At 45.7% G+C, this 25,306-nt stretch overlaps 1 protein-coding gene across 2 annotated transcripts in view; it reads left to right on the top strand.

Moving 5' to 3' along the window:
• Window positions 1-25,306, top strand: part of LOC138303675 (alpha-2-macroglobulin-like protein 1) — a 599,538-nt gene that overhangs the window by 292,946 nt on the left and 281,286 nt on the right. For both annotated transcript variants that reach the window (XM_069242992.1, XM_069242993.1), the window contains exons 16-17: window positions 12,267-12,437; window positions 13,839-13,932. In XM_069242992.1, coding sequence (XP_069099093.1) covers window positions 12,267-12,437; window positions 13,839-13,932 — 265 coding nt within the window. The remainder of the gene's footprint in view (window positions 1-12,266; window positions 12,438-13,838; window positions 13,933-25,306) is intronic.

Raw genomic sequence — 25,306 nt, 5'->3', positions numbered from 1 at the left:
GGCAGGCCAAAATCAGGAGCGCCACCATGTATGCTTATTGCCCGAATGCAGAGATATAAAGACAAAATGAATGTCCTGGCCACAGCAGGGGCTAAGGGGAAGTGGAATACAATGGATGTAAGATCCTGTTCTACCCTGATTATGGTATAGCTACGTAGAAGGAATGGAGAGCCTTTGCGGAGGTCAAGAGGAAATTCAGGGAACATGGCTGGGCGTATGCCCTGCTGCCGCCGGCCCGGCTGTGAGAGGATGTGCGTGGAAAACTGCACTTTTTTGATATGCCAGAGGAGGCCATGCTGTTCGCCGAGAGCAACTAAACTTAGATATGTGGATTGGAAATGGAGGAGAGCGAGGCAACTATGGTTTGTGCACAGGAGGGCAGCCACTATATATTACTATACCGAGGGGAGGGGTACTTACCAGATGATTGAGAACAACTCAAACGTCTGACCCAAACCATGGGTTGCAGTTGTGGGAGTCACTGATTGTGTGCATGGAACAATGGTAGCTCTGTGACTGATGCAGTCCCACTTGTGGGGTGCACACGAACAGCGCGCTGTGCTGGGATTGTTTGCTTGCTACTATAAGGAGGTCATTGGCCAGGCACTAATTGTGTCAATTCTGTAGGCCAGGTTGGGGTGGGCCACATGGAAGGGGGTTGGAGGATGACTTGGTTATGGGGATATGGAGTTGGGAGCATGCAAGCTGTGCAGGGCAATTACATGCAGACAAGGGATGGGAATTGGACATAGACACACTGCAAATATCCTATATGGGGGATGAAAATAATTTCATGGAACATTAAAGGGATTCAAAACCCGATTAAAGGTAAATCATATGGGCAGATCTTCATAAGCAACAACCGAAGATAGTAATGTTACAGAAAACACACCTACTACCCCATGAACATGATAAGATTTGTACTAGATGGGGAGGCCACATGTGGTATGCCAGTTTTAAATCCTCTGCAAGAGGAGTTTCATTGTGGGTACACACCAGCATCCCTCTTAAGGTTGACACATTCCTTAAAGCAGCAGATGGGTAGGATATATGGGTGGTGGGTGATATGGAGGTAGACAGATGGTGTTTCTTAACACATATGCTCTGAACATTGACATTCAGGACTTCTATGAGGTGGTAACATGTCTGCTGGCACCATATGCCCACTTTGATATTATTAGTATGGGAGATTGCAATTGCATATTGAACAGAGAATTAGATAGCTCGAGACCTGTTATGCAATCGCTGGGTAGTACTTCATGAGCCCTATTAGAGAGGATGGATACATTAGATCTAGTGGAGCTAATGCCTGGGCAGACATGTGGCTACTCTTTCTACTCCCTTCCGCATGGGACATATTCCAGAATAGATTACATGTTCGTACATGTACAACAGATGGTGCAGTTTGGTGATATACAATATCTTGATCGTACACTGTCGGATCATGCACCGCTAGCAGCAGACCTGCAGAGTCAGGTTTATGTTTCCTCAATACCAGAGTGGCCCTTTCAATCTTGGGTGCGCAGGGAAGATACTCGAGAGGCAATATGAGAATATTTCCATATTTACACGAGAACTGCCCAAAAAGGAGGAATCTTATTGGAGGCATTTGAAGTAACCATTAGGGGGAACTGTATGGTAGGCACATATGGTGCACGACGATCGTTATGTGACACAGTCACAAGGCTGGAGCAACACATAGCGGACATAGACAGACAGGCCCCACATACTAATGAGATATGGGAAATGAGACATGAACTAACCGCTGCACTAGATAAGGCATGTGACACGCTAGGGAAACATGAATACCACACATATACAGAGATGCAAGATGAACAGGGAGACACAGCCGGTAGATTGTTGGCATGGCTGGTCAATAGAGAGAGAGGGAGTAATGCAGTGGTAGTCCTCAGGGGAGTAAACTGAGAGATGCTGACACCCCTTGATGCAATACTGGAGCGCTTTGAGGAGTTTTACTCAGAATTATACATGTGACAGGCTCAGGGATCTCCCACAGACATCAAGACTTTATTATATGAGACGCAGTTACCCCAAGTAGACGATGAATTGAGAGCTCACTTAAATGCCCCACTAGAAGAATCTGACATTTGTTGAACCATCAAAAATATAAATACTGGGAAGGCGCTGGGCAAAGATGGGATGACGGTAGAATTTTAACAAGAATATGTGGATTTACTCTGTAAGCCATTGCTCGCCATGTATAGGGAGGCATTTGAAAAGGGAGTGCTGCCTGCATCGCTGAGAGAGGCACATATAGCGACCCTCCCTAAGGGAGGGCGGGACCCAATGGAGTGCGAATCATGTTGCCCACTGTTGATAATTACAGTCAATGCCAAGATACCGGGAAAATTCTTGCCCACAGATTAGCCAAAGCAGTGGAACTGATGATACACATGGACAAAGCAGGCTTTGTAGGGGGGCGGAATATCACCACTAATATAACAAAGGCATTTATTATCCCTGAACAAGCTGTGAAAAGCGGAAGCATGTGCCTTGGCGAGTCTGGATGCACAAAAAGCATTCAATACAGTAGACTGGCTATACATGGCCGAGATCTTCTGCAGATTTGGGCTAGGGGAAGACTATCTCAGATGGGTGATGCTCTTATATACTGACATCAGAGCCAGGGTGAAGGTGGGTCACAGACTATCAGAGGCCTGGCCAATAGAGAAGAGGACACGACATCTCCTTTGATATTTGCCATGGTTATAGAAATGTTGGCGCAGATAATACGCCATAGACATGGGGATACTGATGGGGGGGGGGGGTTAAAAGGGAAATAATGTCTTAATAAGCTTATATCATTCTGCTGATGCTGAAAGACCTGATGAATAATTGGCTGACACTCAGTAACACCATAAAAGAAGTGGGGAGCTGCTCCGGGTTCACCCTAAATACTGACAAATCAATGTTATACGCTTTTTGCTAAGGCAGACACCTATGAGGCGAATGTTGGCAAGTTACTGCTTAGAATGGAACAGACTGTTCATAGATGGCTACGCTTTCTAATGTCCTTAATGGGGTGAATAGCTCTAATCAAAATGATAATGCTACCCAGAATCATATATACACTACAGCATATGCCGATGAGCATCCCTGAGACATGCGCCCCTGGATTAGATGAACTCCTACGATTGCTTTCTTGGGGGAACGGTCGAGCACGAATAAGTCTAGATGTCCTGAGACTACCATGGGAGCAAGGAGGAATGCAAGCTCTAGACTTCCGTGCCTACTGTGGGCCTCCTATGTGCAATATGTGGTGCCCTGATTTCAAGCGTGAACTACTGACCCAGTGAAGGGTATTTTGAAATGATTAGATCAACTGAGGGAGCTTTTGGCACTACCTCTAGTACCTAGAACGAAAAGGGCTGTATTACCATTACATCTTGGAGGTATGGGGGTGGGTAACTAGAAGACAGGGCAAATTATTCATCTATATGCAGGCATTGAATCCACGGCGTAGGGGTGTCTCCCCCCAGATACTGGTATTTATGAGAACTATAGAGGAGCGAATTGCTTTTTTTCTCAATAGGAGAGCTATATGAGGATGGCCGGATGGTCTTCTATGCACACTTTTGTACCAAATGGGGCGTGGGGGCGGCTGCTTACTGGCATATGCCTGTTTGGCAGCGATGTGCAAGGCCTGGGAGGGGTTCCTTCAAGAGCCAGAGACACATATAGTTAATCAGGTCCTCCCAATGCTCGGGGACGGGGGTAAACTTATCACACAAATCCATGGATTCTTTTGCCCACTACGACTCTCTGTATGGAAAAACTCAAGACCCAATGGGAGGATGAGCCTGGGGCAGAGTTGTGGGAGTGTGAATGGTTGACAGTGATTGGTAATTGCCATAGAGTTGCACACAATGCCCGGCTAAAACTGATCCACTATAAATGTGTACATGGGGACTATGCGACACCACAATAGTTGCATCGAAGACCTGTCCTAAATGCAAGATTGCAAGAGGTTCATACATACATATGTGGTAGGCATGCCTGGATGTGGGTACTTTCTGGAAAGAGGTGTTCGATAAATTGAGGGACTTGACAGACCTGGCAATACAACCAACAGTGAAGCTGTGTTTACTGGGACTTGTACCACTATCAAAGCATTCCAAACGCATGGTGAAGGTATAGGAGCTGGGATTAGTAGTGGTCAAGAACTGTGTCGCTATGAGGTGGATGTCGAATAAGATACCCACCAAAAAACGTTGGCTTTATGAGTTCGCCAAATGGACATGGGCAGAATGTGGTGTTCGGCACAGATTACTATATAGGGGACTATCCCAGGGAGGTCTAGCTGAGCGGGATGTGGTGGAGGTGCGATTGGGGGAAGAACAGGATGAGTGCACAGACACTGGAATGCTGAATTGGGTGAGAGATTAAGGAATTGATCATATAAAGACAACAAAGGAAGTAACTCACCTATGTATAGAGTGGGAATAGTGAAACTGTATTGATTGAGTGCCAATACCCAAGTTATTATAAATGTATTGCAAGTGACTGCTATATTTTCTTCTGTTTGGGAGGATGGTGGGATAAGCCACTGTTTGGTGCTGTGTATTAAACTGTTTTCGAAAACAATAAAATAAATATTTAAAAAAGAAGTATTGCCACCAGTTATTAAAAAACAGGAGAAATGTTGACTGACAAACAGTATCGACTTCGCCAGCCCTAGTAAACAACTTTACGCGGAATGAAATTCGATTGAAAATGTCAAATGATGAAGAACATCCACTCTGAACCATTGAAGCAGGAGGAATGCACAACGAAACGCAGACAAATGATCTTTCACCATCAATAACAGCTCACATAAAACAACGCTGCTGCACGTGAACCCTCTCAAAGAGATGAACCGGGCGACCTCCCTCAGAGCTGCGTCATGATTCCTGCTCCAAGCTGCCGTGGAACCCGGTAATGGCCAAAGAGTAACTAGGGCAACCACACCTCCCTCGAATCTGCGTCAGGGTCATCACCTTCTTTGGCGTGATGGAACCTTGAAACGGGATGCCTTCAGGAAAACGTGCCCGGTAACGCAATGGACTGTTGATAACCGTGGAGCAGCGAAAGTTGCTCATTGCCTTGAAAACAAAAAAAAAAATTCTAAAAATGAGGGCAGCACAGCAGAGGCCAAGAATAGCCAAGTGGCAGAAAATAAAAACCAAAGTACACGTTGTGCGTGGATTCTTAAACGTCTCCGCGAATTCCCTACCCCCACTCCTGGTACTATATTACGCAGTACGCTGCGAGCTCTGCGGAGCATATAAGTAAGGCCTCTCCAATTTAAAGAACCGCTCCAGCCAGGGTAAAAGTAAATAGATAAGTCGTTTATTAAAAAGGATCCACAACTGCATCAGACACCGTTCAGGTCCAGTCAGCAGGTAAAATGCCCCAGAGCGCAACACTCTAGAACGTAGACAGCACCTATTCTAATCTGGGCTCTAATTCCATACAAGAAACAAACAACAGACCAAGTTACATTGTAAAATAGATGAACTGATAGAGAAGATGTAAAAGAGGTAACATACTGCACACGTCTACTAGTGAGGGACTCCGCGGAAACTTCAGTGCGAAAAAAGTACTGACACTGTGTGTTCTTGGCGATGGAGAATAGATCAAGGCAAGGTTCTCCTCATTCTTTGAAGAGACCTTGCCCCACACATAGATGCAATTGCCATTCATGATCTGCTAGGCATCAGTGCCTGAGCTCGTCTGTCCTGGCATTCAAAGATCTTGCAAGGTGGTTCACCACCAGTAAACTCCTATGATGGTTCAGCCATTTTTAGAGGTGCAGTGCCTCCTGGCACACGGTTCATGACCCCACCTGCCCTGTTTTTTACAATACCACATGGCAGTGATGTCAGTAAGCACCTGTACCAGCCTAATTTGGATGGATGGGAGGAAGGCCTTCAACACCAAGTGAATGGCTCTCAGCTCCAGGAGTTTGATAATGGAATGTGGAGTCCAAAGAGATTAAACAACTCTAATCTCTACCTCTCCCAGGTGGCCTCTCCAAACTAGAAGGAATGCATTGATCAATACTATCAGCTCTGTGTCGGATGAGAGAGGGGTCTGTTACTGACCCATTTGTGGTCCAGTAACCACCACTGCTGATGTCTTGCAGTCTCCTCTCAAACCTAGGTGTGGTCTGTGAAGTCCCCTTGATGTTGGGCCCACTGAGACTTCAGGTGTCACTGAAGAGGCTACATCTGCCATCTAGCATACTGTACAAGCAGGATACAGGAAGCCATCAGTCCCAGCACCTTCAGGTGAGATCCAGGGCTGAGGCCATAAGATAGGGATCATAGCCTGAATGTCCTGGACTCCGCTTCCTGGGGGAGAGACATGAATCGTGTCCACAAAGCTCTGATGAAGTGTATCATCTAAGAAGCAGTCTGGTGCAACTTTGGCATGTTCATACTGAGCCTTAAAGATGAAAGGAAGTTCGCCATAGTCTGGAGGTGGTTGACGACTGCCTGGGGTGAGCCTGCCTTCAACAGCCAGCCGCAGTGGTAGGGGAAGATTGGGACCTCACCTTCCAAGATGTGCTGCCACCATCGCAATCACTTTTGTGAACACCTGAGGGGTGCTGGTAGGACTAAAGGGGAGCACAGCAAACTGAAAATACTTCTGTTCCCCCCCATTATTCTCAGGGTCTACCAATGGGGGGCCTGCAGGATGGATATATGGAAATAGGCGTCCTACAGATCCAACACCAATATTCAGCCTGCAGGGCTGGGAGCAGGTAAGACCTGGGCCAGTATGAGCATTTCAAATTTGTCCTTTCGGAGGAAGGCGTTGGGAGGACACAGGTCTACAATAGGATGAAGGCCTCCATCCATCCCTGACACCAGAAAGTAGTGAGAATAAAAACCACAACCTACTTCTGGTGCAGGCACTCTCTTGATAGCCAAAGTGACCAAAAGGACTGGCACTTCCTGCTGTAAGAAGGACAGATGACCCTCCCCCAATTGTTCCGGAGACGGTTCAAGGTGCGGCATAGTACAAATTAAGGGTAAGGCGTGGTCATTCTGGACTATCTACAGGGCAGACCTGTCTGATTTTATGGTTTGTCTCAGCAAGAATTGTTGGATCCTGCCTCCTACTGGGTAGCTGTGCTCCACTAGGGGCAAACTAAATGGGCTTGGCAGGTGAGGTTTCAGGGAGGCTGATCCTGACTGTGGGTTTGGTGACTGCGTGAAATGGTTGGGCACCCTGGTGCGCTGAAGTGACTGGCGGTATTAGGTACCTCTGCTGAAACCGTTAAAGGAACGATAGGACTGCAGGGATTAATGAGACAGTCTAGATAAGCCTACAGAGCATGCTGTGGCCCTGCTATCTTTGTACTGCTCCAGAGTGATGTCTACCTTGTCCCCAAAGAGGTAACACTTGTAAAGGGAATGTCCATAAGGACAAATGACCATCACCTGAGAACCCCACTGATTGCAGCAGGCCTGGTGACGAATGGCGACACTGGTTCTTGTGGCTCACTAGATGGAATTAGTGGTATACAAGCCACAATGAATTGTTAACTTGGCTGTGTCACAACCATCCCATATGGGTTGGGTCAAAACAGGTTGGGAATCTTCCGGGACTCTTGAGAGGGACTTGAACCATGGAATCCCAAAGAGCATAGGAGTAGTGACCCAGCAAACAACTGTAATTAACGGACCTGAGAGCCAAGTTGGTAGAGGAAAATATGCTCTTCCCAAAGATCTACTCGTTTGGACTCCCTATCGGGCGGGGGGGGAGTACTCAGAAAAGTATTCTGGTTCGTCTGACTGGTAAATGCCCTGCACCACTATGTTTTCAGGGGAGGGGTGCAGAGACAGAAATGCACGGGACAAGGCTGAGGCATCTTGCAATTTGGCGATTAACTGGAGAGCCAGAGCAACGCTCGTCCCCGCCCCTAAGAGAGTAATAGTGAGTGCCTCATTGAATGGTAGTAAGATTGGAAGATGGGTGGTGGGGTCTAGATCTTCAGCTACCCAACGTATGACCATTGCGAAAGATGCACGCTCTCGAGTGGCAGGCCTTAGGGTTGAGAGGGGTATCTACTTAAGGGAAGTGTCAAGGCCGCTGGCTTCATGGACATCATCATACCAATTAGTTTTTGGTATGGTAGACCCATCTCTTCACCTGTGTCATAGCCATTGCCCCAAAAAAGGAATATAATGTATAGGTTCTTCCTTGTGGACAGGGAACGTTAAACAGCAGAGGTTGCACATTGATAGAAATCGAGCATCGCTTGTGCAAGGGTCCTACCAACACCGACTTAGAGTCAGAGAGCACATTGGGCACCTCCTCCTTAAGCGTCTTGCAGTTGACATTAGCGTCAAGTGTGGGGAGTGACTTCAGGGGCGGGGTCTGTGCAGGAGCCTTGGAGGCTCAGTGTTAGATACAAAGGGTCTAACAAGGGTGGAGGGCAAATCCACGGCATTATCCCTGATGGAGGGCATTTTGGCTACTTGGAGACAGTAGGAGCACTAGAGGGAGTCAGTAAAGATCTGGAGAGTTGGAGCATGGCCTTACGGAACTCTCCAAGCTGCCTCGGCGTTGCAAATGGCCCTGGAAACTCAGGTTGTGCCAGGGCAAGTTGAGAGGTAGTATCCAATGTCGACCCACTTCAGGAGTAAGATCAAGAAACAGGGAAACACCCTTGCTCCTTCTCAGGGGTATGTGAGTGCAGGGAAGGGCGTAAGTCCAACTTTGATGTTTATGTTTTTTCTTCCACTTACCCCAGAAGACTTGTATTGTGACAACGTTCGACTTCAGGATCCACTCCTCCAACTTCTGGACCAGAAATGGGAATGAGACGAGGACCGACCTGGCTGCAGAGTCTTCTGGTGCTTGGTGACATAGAGTTCCACTTCATGATCTTGTGTGGCCTTCCGGTTCATTGCCACAGAGTCACTGCAAGCCTTAGAGTCATGGCCAGACCCCAGGCACCACAGAAAAACCTGATGAGGATCTGTCACCAACATTTGTTTGTGACAGTTTTTCCAGGGCTTAAAATCATTTTTGGAGGCTACATTTCTCTTGGACACATCAAATAGTCTCAAAGAGATAAGCAACTTTGGATCTGAGTTTTGGGGCGTGGAAAAAAAGGAAGAGACGTCTGCACACGGGGTGGAGCCTATATAACCACTGCATGCCATTTCCAAAGCAGAACATCATCAGCGCAGAGGGAGACTGTGCCACCTACCGGCGCACAAATGGTACTGCTGAAGCAGGTTCCGGATCCAGCCTGACGCCTCAGTAATATTCAATAGGTGAGGTATCTGTGCTTAGAAGTCACTATTGAAACATGCCATTATTAGGTTCATTGAAGGCAGGAAACGTATACAGAAAATAACAATGACTCTCTGAAGCACATCAGTAATCTTCAAGGCCTAAATAAAAATGTTCAACAGAAATACATCAGGAAGATTTTCATGAAATTGGCCACTTGATTCTCTCTCCTCATTCAGTACTCACCATTGTTTGATTTATTTCCCCTTTATTTCTCCTGGCCGAAATACTGATAGTGCTTATTAACAATTCTGTTCCATTTCAGTCTATTGTGAGTCAGGCCTTCTCTTCTGTGATAGAGACCCTTGAGCTATGCCCATGAAAACAGGCATTGCCAAAGTGAGTAGGTCTGGCATTGGCAAGCATTGATGTTTCTGTTATGATGGTTTAAGATTTTAGTTACTTTTTTGGTGGTCATATGTTTGGAATAACATTAAAAAAAACTAATATACACAGTACTCATAAGTGTTAGAAATGGTGTGTGACCAGGTGTACATAGTTCCATAGTGATCAATAGTAATTCTCCATTGTACATACAATGCCACTGCACTCCACTCAATCCTTTGCTTCTCCACTTCCTACCACTCACTCCATTCCACTCAAATGCCACTCCACTCTACTCAATGCCACTTCACTCCACTTCAAATAATGCCACTATATACCACACAATGCCACTCTACACCGCACATTGGCACTCTACTCCATGCCTCGCCTCCCCACTCACTTCCATTTCACTCTACTCATATTCCATTCCATTCTACTCAGTGTCACTCCACTACACACAATGCCACTCCACATCACACAATCCCACTCCACATCATGCCACTATACACAATACCACTCTATTCCAAACAGTGCCTCTACTCTCCACACCTCACAGTGCCACTCCACTCCACACAACGCCAACCCACGCTACACAATACCACTCCACTCCACACAGTGCCACACCACTCCACTCCGCTCCACTCCACACAGTACTCCTGCACCACCAATTCACTCCATTCCATGCCACTCCAATCCACACAATTCCACTCCATTCTGTGCCATTTCACTTCACCTCACCCAATGTCACTCCACTCAACTTCACTTAATGCCAGTCCACGCATGCCACTCCACTCTGCACAATGCCACTACACTTCAATCCATGCAGCACAATGCCAGTCCACTCAACTTGACATCACACTATGCCAGTGCATTCCTCACCACAAAATGACACTAGACTCTATTCCATACCACATAATGCTACTCCATGCCACATAATGTCACTCCACTGAAGGCCACTGTGCTCCACACCACACAATGTCACTTCACTCCATGCCACACAGCGTCACTCTACTCCTCCCTACTACAACAAAGCCAGTAGATCTCACAAGGCAAGGAGTATTGGCTTTACCAATTCTTATTTCCTGTCTGTTGTTTGCAGCACACTTCCACAACCTTTCCCTTGGTTGAAGTGTAGCCAGGACATGACCCAGAAGTGGAGAAATATTTGTTTTTTCACTGAATGACACTCCTAGTGTTTTTCCCACCATCACCTGCTGGGGCAAAAATAACTAAGGCCCTGATTATGATTCTGGCGGGCGGCGGAGGCCGCCCGCCAGAATTCCACCCTCCATTATACCGCTCCGCGGTCAGAAGACCGCGGAGGGTATTATGAGTTTTTCCCTGGGCTGGCGGGCGGTCTTCAAAAGACCGCCCGCCAGCCCAGGGAAAAACTCCCTTCCCACGAGGATGCCGGCTCGTAATCGAGCCGGCGGAGTGGGAAGGTGCGACGGGTGCTGTTGCACCCGTCGCGTATTTCAGTGTCTGCAAGGCAGACACTGAAATACTTTGCGGGGCCCTCTTACGGGGGCCCCTGCCGTGCCCATGCCATTGGCATGGGCACGGCAGGGGCCCCCAGGGGCCCCTCGGCACCCCCTACCGCCATCCTGTTCATGGCGGGTTTCCCGCCATGAACAGGATGGCGGTAGGGGGGGGTCGGAATCCTCATGGCGGCGGAGCGCGCTCCGCCGCCATGGAGGATTCCCCCGAGCAGCGGTAAGTCGGCGGGAGACCGCCAACTTGCCGCTTCTGACCACGGCTGAACCGCCGCGGTCAGAATGCTCGTGGGAGCACCGCCAGCCTGTTGGCGGTGCTCCCGTGGTCGGTGGCCGCCAGGGTCAGAATGACCCCCTAAGTCAGTAGTTTAGTGTTAACAGACCCGCTCATTTAAATGCAGTCAATAGTTGCCATCCTGTTTTCTTAAAGGGAATCTGTAAGCCGGCTCTCCTCTGATCAGCAGAGGGACTTGTGAGAGGGCTCTTCAGGATGACGAAGAGTAAGACGGGATAGCAGCAGAAGTGAGTGAGGAATGGTGTAAGGATTAGTTGTGGAATGATGGCAGGTAAAAGAGCATACTGCATAATGGTGTAAACTACTTTCATTTCTAAATAGTTGGAAGTACTGCACATAAAGCCATTTGGGTTATGGGTGAAGGGTAGGCTGGCGTGGAGCAAAACAGAGCTATTTTTCTTTGCAGAAGCCTTGGACTCAATGAAAGTGGAGGCTGCACCCTGATAAAGGTGTTGCTAGCAGTAGTACTGTAAAGTGTTTTAGATAATAATGGTGAATAGTGATTGTGTTTCAGGGCCGCACTCTCTTCACTGCTTTAGGTGGTATTGCAGAGGCTGGGATGGCTTGCCAGGGGCTCGTGGGATGTTCCAGATGGTCGATGAAAATATATTTTCACCATCAGAAAATGGTAGTCTGGTGGTTCAGACTCCTAAAATGCCTCTGGTGTGCTTACGATGAGAGGGGATATCTGCAAAGAGGGCTGTAACATTGGGGGGCCATTCCCAGAGGCTTTTCAAGAACTGAACATGGCCTACATAAATTTGTCCCTTTTTCTCTTCCTTCTCCCGCTGCCTCCTATTCCCAGAAATAACAATGCTGTTTCCTTCCTGTATGCATTCTAGGTGTATGCCATGTTCCCATACAGCGACCGGACTGGCTACCCCAGTGAAGTGGATGAGTTTATGTACTATGATCCCTGCTGGACTCCTGTTGTTGAACCCCTGGCAGAAAAAGCCTTCCAGAACTGGATACCTTACCGTCCTCCGGATATTGATGTCTTCTATCTCTTCAAGGTGCCGCCATACCTCTTTTTATTCTTGCTTTACAGTCTTCATTGTAAATGGGTGCAGACAGCTTCAGTGGATCACAATTATGCATTTGTACATCACCTTTATTGATACATTGTTCAATCCTGAGTCTCAATTTGAGGGACAGCAGTTTTGCCTGTAAGAAGTAAATACATGTAGGTAATAATAATCCCATGGTAGGTCTAAACAAGAAACACAATATACCTAGAGATGCCTATTAGATTGGAGAAAGGGAAATAACAGCTATTAATGCCCAAAAGTAAGTGTGTAGTAAGGCAAGTTTTTGCAGCGCACTCACAACCCTATTCAACTAATGTAGGCACATACACCTAGTGCCTAATGTTCCTGCCTACTTCTTGGACCTGCTTTAACCTTTCACTGTACTAAGAGTACAGGTAAGCAGCAAGGGTAAATGCTAACATACTCACTATTCTTATTGGCCAAGCCAATCTCAGCATGCCATATAGGGAGCTTATAAACACTGTTGCACAGTAAACAGCAAAGATAAATCCTGTGATCAATGCTCTTGGGTTTTTTCAAAATAAGTACATCTTATAGAGGTTGAAATGGTAGTGCTTAAATGAAACAAAATGATTCACTTAAAGGAGGGGCAAAATGGGATTTCCATCAAAAAGGCAAATATTCTCTCCTCCCACCTCTGATTTCTTTTGCCACCTTACTTAAATGATCACTGAAGGTTGTATTCCGGATGGTGGAACCTCTGTCACTTTTATACTTGGGAACACTCAATTGACATACTTGGTGTTGCTGCCATGGTATCTGACAAAGCTACCAATGTGGAGTGGCTGGTCAAACAACATATACTAGTGTCCTTTCTGTCCAGGACTGGCATGGAAACCATGGCGGTCACATATTTTGGGAGAAAACGTCCAGAGTATGAGTGCCACTTAATATGTATGTCCTGAAAATGGACCCGCACCTCTACCACAGAGGCTCCGCCATAACACCAAAGCTGGAAGGATCAATAGCTGCCTTAATACAGGAGCCATTTCACAGACAATGTTCCCACTACAGTAGGTGGTGTTCATTTACCAAACCCTAAGAATTAGCAGTTGGGTTCAGTGCATTGCAAGACGGTTCAGCAATGGATTCATATGTCTGAAATTAGCCATGAGAGACCATGATTGCAGTGACTGAAGGAAATGGGCTTCTTTGCTGAACATGAGGTAACAGAAGAAGATGGAGATGGAAGTGAAGTTTGAAAGGAATGAGGGGTGGAGAGCAATAATTTATAGAATCAAACAGAAGAACAATGCTGTGCCTTTCATCATCAAAGTGAAGAGAAGTGGGCTGGTTGTTAGAATTTAATTTGTGGTAATTCTCCTCCCTGCCTGTTCACTAACCTGCGTATTCTTTCTGGAACAGCAAAGCGGTCTAAAGATCTTGACAAACTGCAAAATCAAGAAAGCTGTTGAGAAAACAGAGGAGACAGGTCCTTGTCCAGTTTTTGCTGACAGAAGTAAGGAATACCCCTCCTTTCTTGCTTTCCATCACATCAAAAGTCTCCCTTTCTGCTCTTGTCCTCCAAGCACACTCTCCCTATCCACTCTTTTTTATTGCAAGATTATATGATAGTAACTTGTTACATTTTAGTGTACATTGCCTTTGACAACACTTTGGTAAAATGGATTGCTAAAGCCCTTGAGAGCACAGGTTAGACTTACTGAAATACCTCCTTCTACCTACACCAAGGCAAAAATAGTGCCCACAGCAATGCTTATTATTGCAGGACATCTTGGTGAAAACACGCTTTAGCAGATCCTTTGATACTGACTACAGCGCAAGCCGCTGAAAGAATTACACCAAATTTAGCATGCAGCTAGATTCTGTTCCACAGATTCTGCTTTTTGTGGTTTGGTGTAAATCTGTTCAGTAGTTTCTGAGATATTAGAGTTTAAAAAATATAGATATCTAGCACCGCAAATTTGGATTCACAGATTCTGATTCACGGATTCGGGGTAAGAGCAAGGCCCTGATTGGCTGGCCGCAACCTGGCAGACAAATTGCAGCCACCATTTTGTTTGTTGCATCGGCTGTACGGTTAGAGAAGATTAGTGAAAAAACACAGATGAGATCAGGATAATGGAATCCTGACCCCTTAAGACACAGAAACGGGTCGACCCCTTGTAGGCAAACAATGGCCCAATTATTATTTTTTTCAACCGATCCGCGGGTCCACAGGTGGATCCACAGATCCCAGATTTGCAAATCTGGCACTGGATTCGAGATTCCAGAGAAAAAGTGGAAAAAAAAAAACACCCACTGCATCCAATCCCATGCTGTGTAAGGGTTGGCCACCGTCGTACACAGCAGAAGGCTGTGCAGGGTGCTGCTTATATTTCTGTTTGTGTGTGCTAAAAAACCATAGAAATTCACAGAAAAAGCCAGGTTACAGGGACATTATAGTTAGGTTCTGAATTTACGCGCACAAAACCTTAGCAATTTAGCAGTTATAGTTAGAGTTATTTCAAGTAACTATAACTTGCGCCCTAAAGTAACAATAAGTCACGCCATCGCCATGCACTGCTAATTGCCTCAGATATTACAGCACTCATGACAACTTCTATAACGTCATCTTAAATATAAATGAAGATATAGCAGTCAAATTATTGAAGAAAAAACTGTGCAAGGGGGGCGCAAGTTATAGTTACTTTAGGGCCCAAGTTATAGTTACTTGAAATAACTCTAACTACACTGCTGAAATTCTTAGGTTTTGTGTGAGCAAATTCAGAACCTAACTATTATACCTAATACACATATAGATAAAAAAAAAATATATATATATATATATATATATATATATATATATATATATATATATATATATATATATAAATATATATATATATATATATTTACATATAGCTATAAATTTAGATAGACATATATATTACCTACTGATTGGTGGCCACCAGTAGGTAGTTATAGTCAAGACCTAGTTTCCGTAGGAAAAGTGTTTTCTATTTTGCCAATAAGTTTGGTCTGTGTGACAAATCCTCACAAAACTTTCCAAACTAGTTTGCCACTTACTTCAGCTGCTCTCTTGAAAGTTTCTGGGTGCTTTGTCAAGCGTGGGATGAGAAAATGTAGGGGTCCCAAAATGCTTTTTCCCCATACAATTTTGAATAGGGAATTCAGACACAAATACAGCCCGAACCGCTGGACAGAATTTGGTGTGAATCCATTCAGTAGTTTTGGAGGTATTAAAGGAAAAAGAAGCATAGATATCTAGGGATACAGATTCTACATGGATCCGACATACCTCATGCTGAGATCTGATTGGCTGCAAACACTTTAGCCAGGTAGTGTTGGCAGACATTTTAGGAGAAAAAATAAATAAAAAAAGAGAAGGAAGTAGGGTAGTAATCCCTTGATCCCCTAGGCATGGTGGCAGGGTCCCCCAGGGATCAGCCGGGGCCAAAAAGCTTTTTTTTGTGAATATTTTATCACAAAATTCATGTCAGATCCGCAAATCACTGCAAAAATGTTTAAAAAAATCAAGTGCAATTTCCTGCTTCTTTAAACTCAGATCTTGCCCAATTTTAAATTATTAATTTGGGGGACGCAAGCCACCACCTTCCCAATGGCTGTTCTCAAACCCACCTCCTCCCTGGTGTAGGCCAAAGTTATATGTGGTTGAAGGTGGACGAACCCTCCCTCTGAAGGCTGTTTATGGTCCCAAGGACTGCCACCTTCCCAGGGATAAGTCAACAAACAGAAGGGGACCACGTGGACCCCCTTCATTATCTGTATAGGGCCCCAGGGAACACCACTTCCCCGAGGCTTGGCCAAATTTCGAACTGGAAGGGTGCAGCACACCTTTCCTCCTGACCTGTTTTTGGGCCAGAGGACCACTACCTCCCCTGGGTTGGCCCTACAAATACAAAGGCCCTCCTCCAGGATATATTAATGGCCCTGGGGACCGCCGCCCCCCCAGGAACGGACCCCTACATCCAGAGGACCACACCCTTGGGACAGAGTTGTTTGCTGTTGCTTGGTGGGAGCTTTGACAGCTCCCACTGAATGAGAGGAAACAGAAAGTCCGCTCCCAGAAGGCAGGTGCAGGAAAACTGCTCTTGTTTGCTGAGAGTGGACTTTTCATTTGTTTTCCTGCCCGCTATCAAGCAGGCAGGAAAACAGAAGAAACAATTGCTCCCACATGCAGGGAGCAACATTTCTTGCTGCTCCCTGCATGTGGCTGCGCTGCGGTTCCTGCTAGAGGCACCGAGCTGGCAGGAACCGCTGGGGAATTGAGGGTCACCATAGCATCCCCACAAGTTCACACTGGTTGTCCTGGGTGGGGCGAGGGAACCCAGGAACATTCGGCCAGGCCCCAGGTAATGGGGTCCCTGGTGCCAAAATCAACACCGGGAGGGGGGCACACGGCCCCCTCCTCTTCGAATGATTATCTGAGTCCCAGTGGATGCCATCCTTGGGCCAAATTAGGCCTGGCGAGGGGGGCTATGTGGTCCCCTCCTCATTTTCTTTTCCAGAGGATGTCATCAAAACTGTCCCAGCGAGGGGGGGTCACATGCCCCCCCCCTTTCACAAAATGGCTAGGGCCCGGGGGATGTGCTACCCTGGACCAAAATCAGCCTGAGGTGGGGGAGCAAGTGCCCCCCCTCCCATTTTAGTTATGGGCTGGGCCTCAACGAATGGGGCCCCTGGGACTGAATTTGGCCTGGGAGAAGGGCCATGCAGCCGTCTCCCCTTTGAGTAATTGGGTGAACCCCAACAGGTGGGTTTCCTGGAGCCAAAATTAGCCCAGGGAGGGAGACAACATGACCTCTCCAACGTTTTCTCAATATTGGGTGAGGGCTATAGGGCCTGGCTCTAAGCCAGGCCCTGCATCCAACTCCTGCCATGCACGGCAGAAGGCTGTACATGGTGTGGAATTGGGTGCCTACAGAAGGTTGGCCGCAGGGCCTGGCTGGAAAAAGGTAGCTATAATCCGAGCCCTAGCTATGCACTGCCACATACAGACATGTTACACCTGTGACGAAATCTTCTACTACATCATTGATAATATAATTGCAACATTTGCAATAAAATTATTGATAAGAAAACTGCATGGCGGGGGGCGAGTTACAGTGACCGTAGAAAACGAGTTACCTTTTTTTATAGTAAAATATAACTATAACTGTTGAATTTGTATGATTATGAATGTGTAAAATCTGAACCTAACTATAACTTTTCTGTAACCTTCATTTTTTTAGTGAAAAAAAAAGTATATATTGTCACTAATAAACCAAAGGTTACAGGGAAGTTATAGTTAGGATCACATTTTAAACGTACAAAACCATAGAGAGCGAGTGCGCGAGTTATACTTACCTTAGGGCATTGGTTACAGTTGCTTGAAATAACTCTAACTATAACAGCTGAAGTCATGTGTTTGTTTTTACATTTAAAATCTGAGCCTCAGCATAACATCCTTATAACCTTTGTTTTTTTTTAGGGATTGTTTATGTTTTTTAAAAAAAATTCTATTTCCTAACTATAACTTCTGTGTAACCTTTGTTTTTTTCAATTAATTTCTATGGTTTTTTATTGTACAGTAATTTGAATTACTATACGTTAATCCAACCACTGCCCTGGGCCTATTTATAAAATAGCAGCAGGGAGGTTTTCATTCCCAGGGCCAGGGGGGGTCCTCTCTGCCCCCTCTACAGTTTTTCACTTTGTGGCCCTGGGGAGGTGGTTGTCCCCGGAGAGGTCCATGTGCCCCCCCTTGAATTTCTAAAACATAGCCAAGGGGAGGTGGTCATCCCCTGGAGGGTCCACAGGGCCCCCACTATTCATTTTAATATCTAGGCTCGGAAGATAGTGGTCCCTAGGGCCCAGGGTGGGTCCATCCAGCCCCCTGCATATATTTAGCACACATAGCACTAGGGAGGTGGTGGTCCCCCAGGCTTTTTACAATGCCAGGGGGAAAGCCTTGTGCATCCCTTCCTAATTTTGTTTTACAAGTGAGCATGCCCCCAGGACCTGGCCCCTTGGGGGCAAAAGAAAAAGCAAGCACGGGAGACCATGCTTGAGGTTTTTTTAAATTCACAGCAAAATTTGCGAATTTTGCAGTGAATTAAAAAAAAATGCTTTTTGCTCTGGTGAGGTTCCTGGGTGATCCCTGGATAGTCCTACCCTGCCCCCTTTTCTTTTTTTCACATTTATTTTTGGACTCGGCTGAAGGTGAGTCCCAAAATGACTGCCAACACTTCCTGCTTGAAGTATTGGCAGCCATTCAAATCTCAGCACAAGATCGGGACTATTCGCAAAGTATTCACACTTTTAGCTATACAAATTTAGATATCCTTTAATATCGCAAAAACAACTGAACAAATTTACATTCAATAAGGACAAATGTGATCTGCAGACCAAAAACTACTTTCCTGACAAATTTAGTATAATTCCATCCAGCCATTTGGGTTGCAGGCGTGTCTAAAGAGTCTTTGGGAATTAACATGGGAAATTCATTTTTAACACCCCCCCCTTTTTTTTATGGGCCCCCGCTTGAAGGATCATCCAAAACTTTGCATGCACAACAAGACCCAAATTGACACTTTAAAAAAAAAAAAGTTTGTAAAGATTCGCCAAACGGCTGCAAAGATATAGCCAAGTCAAAAAATGCATTTTCTATTGAAACTATGTCCTAACTATAACTACCTACTGGTGACAGGCAGTAGGAAATCTGTATATATATGAGTTATAGTTACCTGAGATAACTCTGAATATAACAGGTGAATTTCTATAATTTCAGACATTTAAAATGTGAGCATAACTATAAAGTCCCTGTAATGCTTGTTTTTCTTAAGTGAATTTCTATGTTTTTTAAATTCTATTTTCAAACTATAACATCCCTGTAACCTTTGGCTTTTTCAGTGAATATCTCTTTCTCTCTCTCTCTCTCTCTCTCTCTATATATATATATATATATATATATATATATATATATATATATATATGTATATGTTTATATATATATAGATAGATACTTATCTACTCTTTAAAAAACCAAAGGTTACAGGGATGTTATGGTTAGGCTCACATTTTAAACATACAAACCAATAGAAATTCACCAGTTATAGTTAGAGTTATCCCAAGTAACTATAACTCGTGCCCTTAGGTAACTATAACTCCTGCCCCACCATGCACAGGTTTTTCTTCAAACATTTGACTGCAATGTTTCATTTATACTTTTAAGGACGTTATAGAAGTTCTCATGACTGCTGTAATATCTGTGATAATTAGCAGTGCATGGTGAGGGTGCAAGTTATAGTTACCTTAGGGCACAAGATATAGGGTTTTTTATGAGTTTGGTTGATGGTTTTTACCGTCCGCCGAACTTCCGCCTGGGAGGTTGCTGCCACACAGGCTACCTCCCCGCTGACCCCATTAAGAGTTTTCCAGCTAGGCTGGCAGAAACCTCGGTTTTCCCCGCCAGCCTAATGGAAAACAGTCTATAGCATTTTCTCTGGCTCGTAAACGAGCCAGCAGCAATGCTGTAGCCCGTAGGGTGCACCAGCATCCTTGCAATGTTCACTGTCTGGAAAGCAGATAGTGAACATTGCGATGGTGCTGGTCAGGGGGCCCATGGCAAGTGCCCCTGGCGGATTAGGACTGCCATCTACCTCCAGACAGCCAGGATCTCTGATCCTCGTGGAGCTGGTGGTTCCCTGGTGGCCCAACTGCCAGGGTTATAATGTGGCACTCGGACCACCACATTGGCAGGGGTCCAACCACCATCCGTGAGTTTGGCGGTATACTGACCTCCAGGCACGTAATGAGGCCCATAGTTACTTGAGATAACTGTAACTATAATTGGTGAATTTCTATGGTTTCATACGGTTCTGTAACCTTTGTTTTTTTTTTGTTGAATTTCTATGCTTTTTTTATTTTTATTAATTTTAATTTCATTTTCATTACTATACATTAATGGAACCACCACCGCCCATGGCCTTTGGCTGTGCATCACAGTGGTTGGCTACAGTGCCTGGCCTGTGGCTAGGCCCTAAGGCCAACACCCTATAAGCACCCAACCTTGCACCGTGCACGGCCTTCACAGTACATGGCAGGGGTTGTCCACAACCACCCAATGCCACAATGCACACAGCCCTTTGAGAATAGGTGTAAGAGGGTGTATCTCGGGATGAGAGTAGCTGTGTGATTCTCTGTCTGGGTCTGAGACTGTGTGCATCGGTGTCTTAATGGGTGCATCAGTGTCTGCATAGGTCCGTGAGTGGGTTGTATTAGGGGGTCAGTGGGTCTATGAGTTGGGGCAAGAGTGTCTCAGTGGGTCTGCGAGTGGTTGCATGAGGGTCTGAGTTGGACTCGTTCCTTAGTGGGTGCAAAGAGAGCGTGACAGTACTGCAAGGGGAGACTCAAGGCCTCTGCGGTCTTAGCTGGCTCTCCACATCCTCTAAGAGCCAGCATTGCTCCTACAAGCAAGGAGCTGCTTTAAGAAGCAGCTCCCTGCATGTAGAAGTAATGTTTTCATCTGTCTTTCCTACATGCATATTTTTGTGCAGGGAAGACAGACGAAAAATCTGCTTTCCTCAAAGGGAGAGTTATTTGCAGAAAGCCAACTTTGTTTGCTTTTGCTTGGTGGGAACTCTGACGGCTCCCACCAAGTAATGCAAACAGCTATGTCCCACAGGTGGGCACCCCGGGACATAACAGGAGCTGACCCTGGTGGGGGAGGTCCTCAGGGCCATCAGTGGCTCCACAAGGGGGGGTCGTGCTGCCCCCTCCAACAAGCATAGCCCCAGGTAGGTGGAGGTGCCTGGGGCAGTGGGGGAACTGGGCAGCCCCTTCACATTAAAATATGAATGCCCTTGGGATTTGGCCCAGCTAGGGACTATAGTTAAACAAGCACGGGAGCCTGCACTTGTTTTGTTTTTTGTAATTTTCGCTGGATCTGTGTATCAGCTGCGAATCGTGGTGAATATTTTAAAAAAAAATGTTTTTTTTAGCTCTGGGGGTGTCATTTGGGACCCTAGCACCAGCTTGACTCTATCCTTGTCCCTTTTGTTTTGGTTTTTTTACACTATTTTCTGGGACTCGACTGAAGCTGAGTCCCACCATGGCTGCCAACACATCCTTGTTGAAGTGTTAACAGTCAGTCAGATACCAGCACAAGATCAGGAGGGTTTGCCAAATTCTCTGGGTCACTATATACACAAATTTGGATTGTCTTTTATTTCTCTAAAACTACTGAATAGATTTACACCAAATAATAAAAAGGCCTCTTGTAGATCATACATCAAAACCTAAAAAGTCACTCTCTCTCCATCTCATGCTTTTTCTATCTCTCTCTTTCTTTCAATCTTTTTCTCCCACTAACACACGCACTCAGACCCTTAGGCACCCACTAACAGACCCACTCAGACACTCACACACCTACTCATAGACCCACTGAGTCCCTCATGCAAACACACACAGCCCCAGTTAGACCCATATGCACCCACTCATGGTCCCACTCAGACAGTTACGCCTCAACTCACAGACCCACTCAGACTCTCACACACCCACTCACAGAGCCACTGACAGCCTCATGCACCCACTCACAGAACTGTGCACACACTTACACAGCCATATTTATGCACTCAACCCCAGACAGGCACTCTCACAGCCACTCTTATCCCCAGATTACCCTCTCACACCTATTCTGACACTCAGAGAGGCCGCACCCAACTTCCGCTGCACACGGCCAAATGGATGTGCACAGCATGGGGTTGGATGGGTAAGTGGGTTGGCCGCAGGATTTGGCTGCAGGGCAGGTCTTGCGGGCAACCTCTGCTGCACACAGGCAAAGGCTGTGCATGGTGCAAGGTTGGGTGCTTTTAGGGGGTTGGCCCTGTGACCAACCGCCACCCTCCACAGCTGTTGGTTGGATTAACGTATAGTAATGAAAATTACAATACTTAAAAAAAACATAGAAATTCAATAAAAAAACAAAGGTTACTGGGACGTTATAGTTAGTAAATAGAATTTAAAAAAAACATAGAAATTCACAAAACAAAGGTCACAGGGATGCTATAAGTAGGCTCATATCTTAAATGTACAAAACCATAGAAATTCACCAGTTATAGTTAGTTACCTATAATAACTATAACTCGTGTCATAAGGTAACTATAACTCATGCCCCCGCCATGCACAGTTTCTTTATGAATAATTTTACAACAAATGTTACAGTGATTGTTAGAAAGGGGTGTTTGCAGTCAGTTTGCACTCTGTCCAAGCAGGGACCCTCACTCTAGTTAGGGCAATGGAGATACACTTTTAAGATAACACCTGCTCACCGCCTTGGTAGCTTGTCACAAGCTGTCAGGCTTTTCTCAAAGCCAATGTATAGTATTTGCACCAAAACACACAGTAATACAGTAAAAACACTACAAAATGAACACCACACATGTTTAGAAAAATAGCCAATATGTATCCAAATCAAACAAGACCAAAATGACAAGAATCCAACATATACAAGTAATGTTATGAATTTTTAAATTAGAAAACAATGGAAGCGTTGTTGCACAAAGTAACTGGTTTACGTCAAAAATAAAGCCGCAGGGGCGAGCATGTGTCAGAAAAGTCAGCGAGGCCGTGCGTCATTTCTTCTGTGGCGAGTAGGCGATGCGTCATTTTTCTCTGCTCATGAGAACAATGCGTCGATTTCCAGATGGACACCTCAGGTCCAGACAGGTTCATGCCGATTTTGTTGGCCAGCGATGTTGCACATGAAATCCAGCCGCATGGTGGTGAGGAACCGCGCTGTGGGGTGCTTGCGTCAATTTCAGCAGCCACAAGCGGGTGTTGCATCGCTTCCCCATCCGTGATGCAGGTGATGCGCCGATTTGCCAGCCGTGATGCAGGGGGTGCATCAATTTTGCAGCCACGATGCAGGTGGCGCATTGTTTCTAGAGTTGCGTTGCAGGTGGTGCATCAAATTTTTGTCTGCACAGCTCCTGTAAGTGAATTTACACCTTGATTCCACCAGCTTCATCTTTCAAGGGCCCAGAGACTGGATAGGGCACCACTTTGACAGGGTGGGAGTCTCAGCAGAGATTCCAGGTGCCAGAAGAGAAAGTCTTTGATGGACCTGTGACTTCAAAACAGGAGGCAAGCTCGTCCCAAGCCCTTGGAGACACTTCACAAGCAGGAATATACCACAAAAGCCAGTCTTTGTCCTCTTTCAGACAAAAGCAGCAAATGCAAGCCAACCCAGCAAAGCACAGTCACAGGCAAAGGGGCAGTACTCCTCCTACAGCTCTTCAGCTCTTCTCCTTGGCAGAGGTTCCTCTTAGTTACAGAAGTAATCTAAAAATCTGGGTTTTGGGTCCACTTTCTGCCTTTGAAGTTGGCAAACTTTAAAGGAAAGTCTGGTCCCAGACACACACCAGGGGTTTGGAGACTGCATTGTGGGAGGGCAGGCATAGCCTTTTCAAGTGTGTCAGCTCTTCCCTCCCCAGTCTAGCCCATTAGACTCATCAGGATATGCAGGCTACACCCCAGCTTCCTTTGTGCCACTGTCTACAGGGAATTCACAACAGCCCAACTGTCAGTCTGACCCAGACGTGGAATGCACAAGCAAGCAGAGGCACAGAATGGTTAAGCAAGAAAATGCCCACTTCCTAAAAGTGGCATTTTCAAACTGACAATCTAAAAAACAACTTTACAAAAACATGTATTTTTAAATTGTGAGTTCAGAAACCCCAAACTCCATATCTCTATCTGCCTCCAAAGGGAAACTTCACTTAAAAGATTTTTAAAGGCAGCCTCCATGTCAACCAATGAAAGCGATAGGCCTTGCAAGAATGAAAAATGAATTTGGCAGCATTTCACTGTCAGGACATGTAAAAGACACCAGAACATGTCCTACCTTTAACATACACTGCACCCTGCCCACAGGGCTGCCTAGGGCCTACCTTAGGGGTGCCTTACATGTACAAAAAAGGAAGGTTTGGGCCTGGCAAGTGGGTACACTTTCCAGGTCGAATTGGCAGTGCAAGACAGCACACACAGGCAGTGGCAGGTCTGAAACATGTTTAAAGTGCTACTCATGTGGGCTGCACAACCAGTGTAGCAAGCCCACTAGTAGCATTTGATTTACAGGCCCTGGGCACCTCTCGTGCACTTTACTAGGGACTTATTAGTAAATCAAATATGCCAATCAGGGGAAAACCAATAACCAATACAATTTACGCAGAGAGCATATGTACTTTAGCATTGGTTAGCAGTGGTAAAGAGCCCAGAGTCCTAAAACCAACAAAAACAGGCCAGAAAAAATAGGAGGAAGAAGGCAAAACGTTTGGGGGTGACCCTGCAAAAAAGGCCAGGTCCAACAGTGATATTATCAATGATATTATAAAAGATGTCTTCATTGCTGTAATATCTGGGGTAGTTAACAGTGCTTGCAGAGGGCGCAAGTTATAGTTACCTTCAAGCACAAGTTATACTTACCTTAGATAATTCTAACTATAACACATATACTCCTTTCCCAACAGGATATGAGTCTCTCTGTTTTTTCCAACTATAGCCACACCAATGACTCCCCAGTTCCCACTTTCACCTGCAGGCAAGGAAACTCCACAGAATAGGGGGCATAGCAAATCTAAATTTTGAAGAAGATCTAGAGCATCTAGAATATTTAACACTAAGACGTTTCAGGCATCATAGTGGAAGATCGTCTTCACACAGGATCTCCAGATGAAGACATTACTCCCCATCAACAGACACCACATGCTCTTCAATGAAATATTGTTCTGCAACACTATTGGATTTTCCACCTGCAAGAGTGTCTCCAATAGAAGACATCAATTCTTTTAATTATGTTTTGGTAAAAG

This window comes from Pleurodeles waltl, chromosome 7 (genome assembly GCF_031143425.1).
Source record: "Pleurodeles waltl isolate 20211129_DDA chromosome 7, aPleWal1.hap1.20221129, whole genome shotgun sequence".
Lineage (NCBI taxonomy): Eukaryota > Metazoa > Chordata > Amphibia > Caudata > Salamandridae > Pleurodeles > Pleurodeles waltl.
This window is presented reverse-complemented; position numbering and strand designations above follow the sequence as displayed.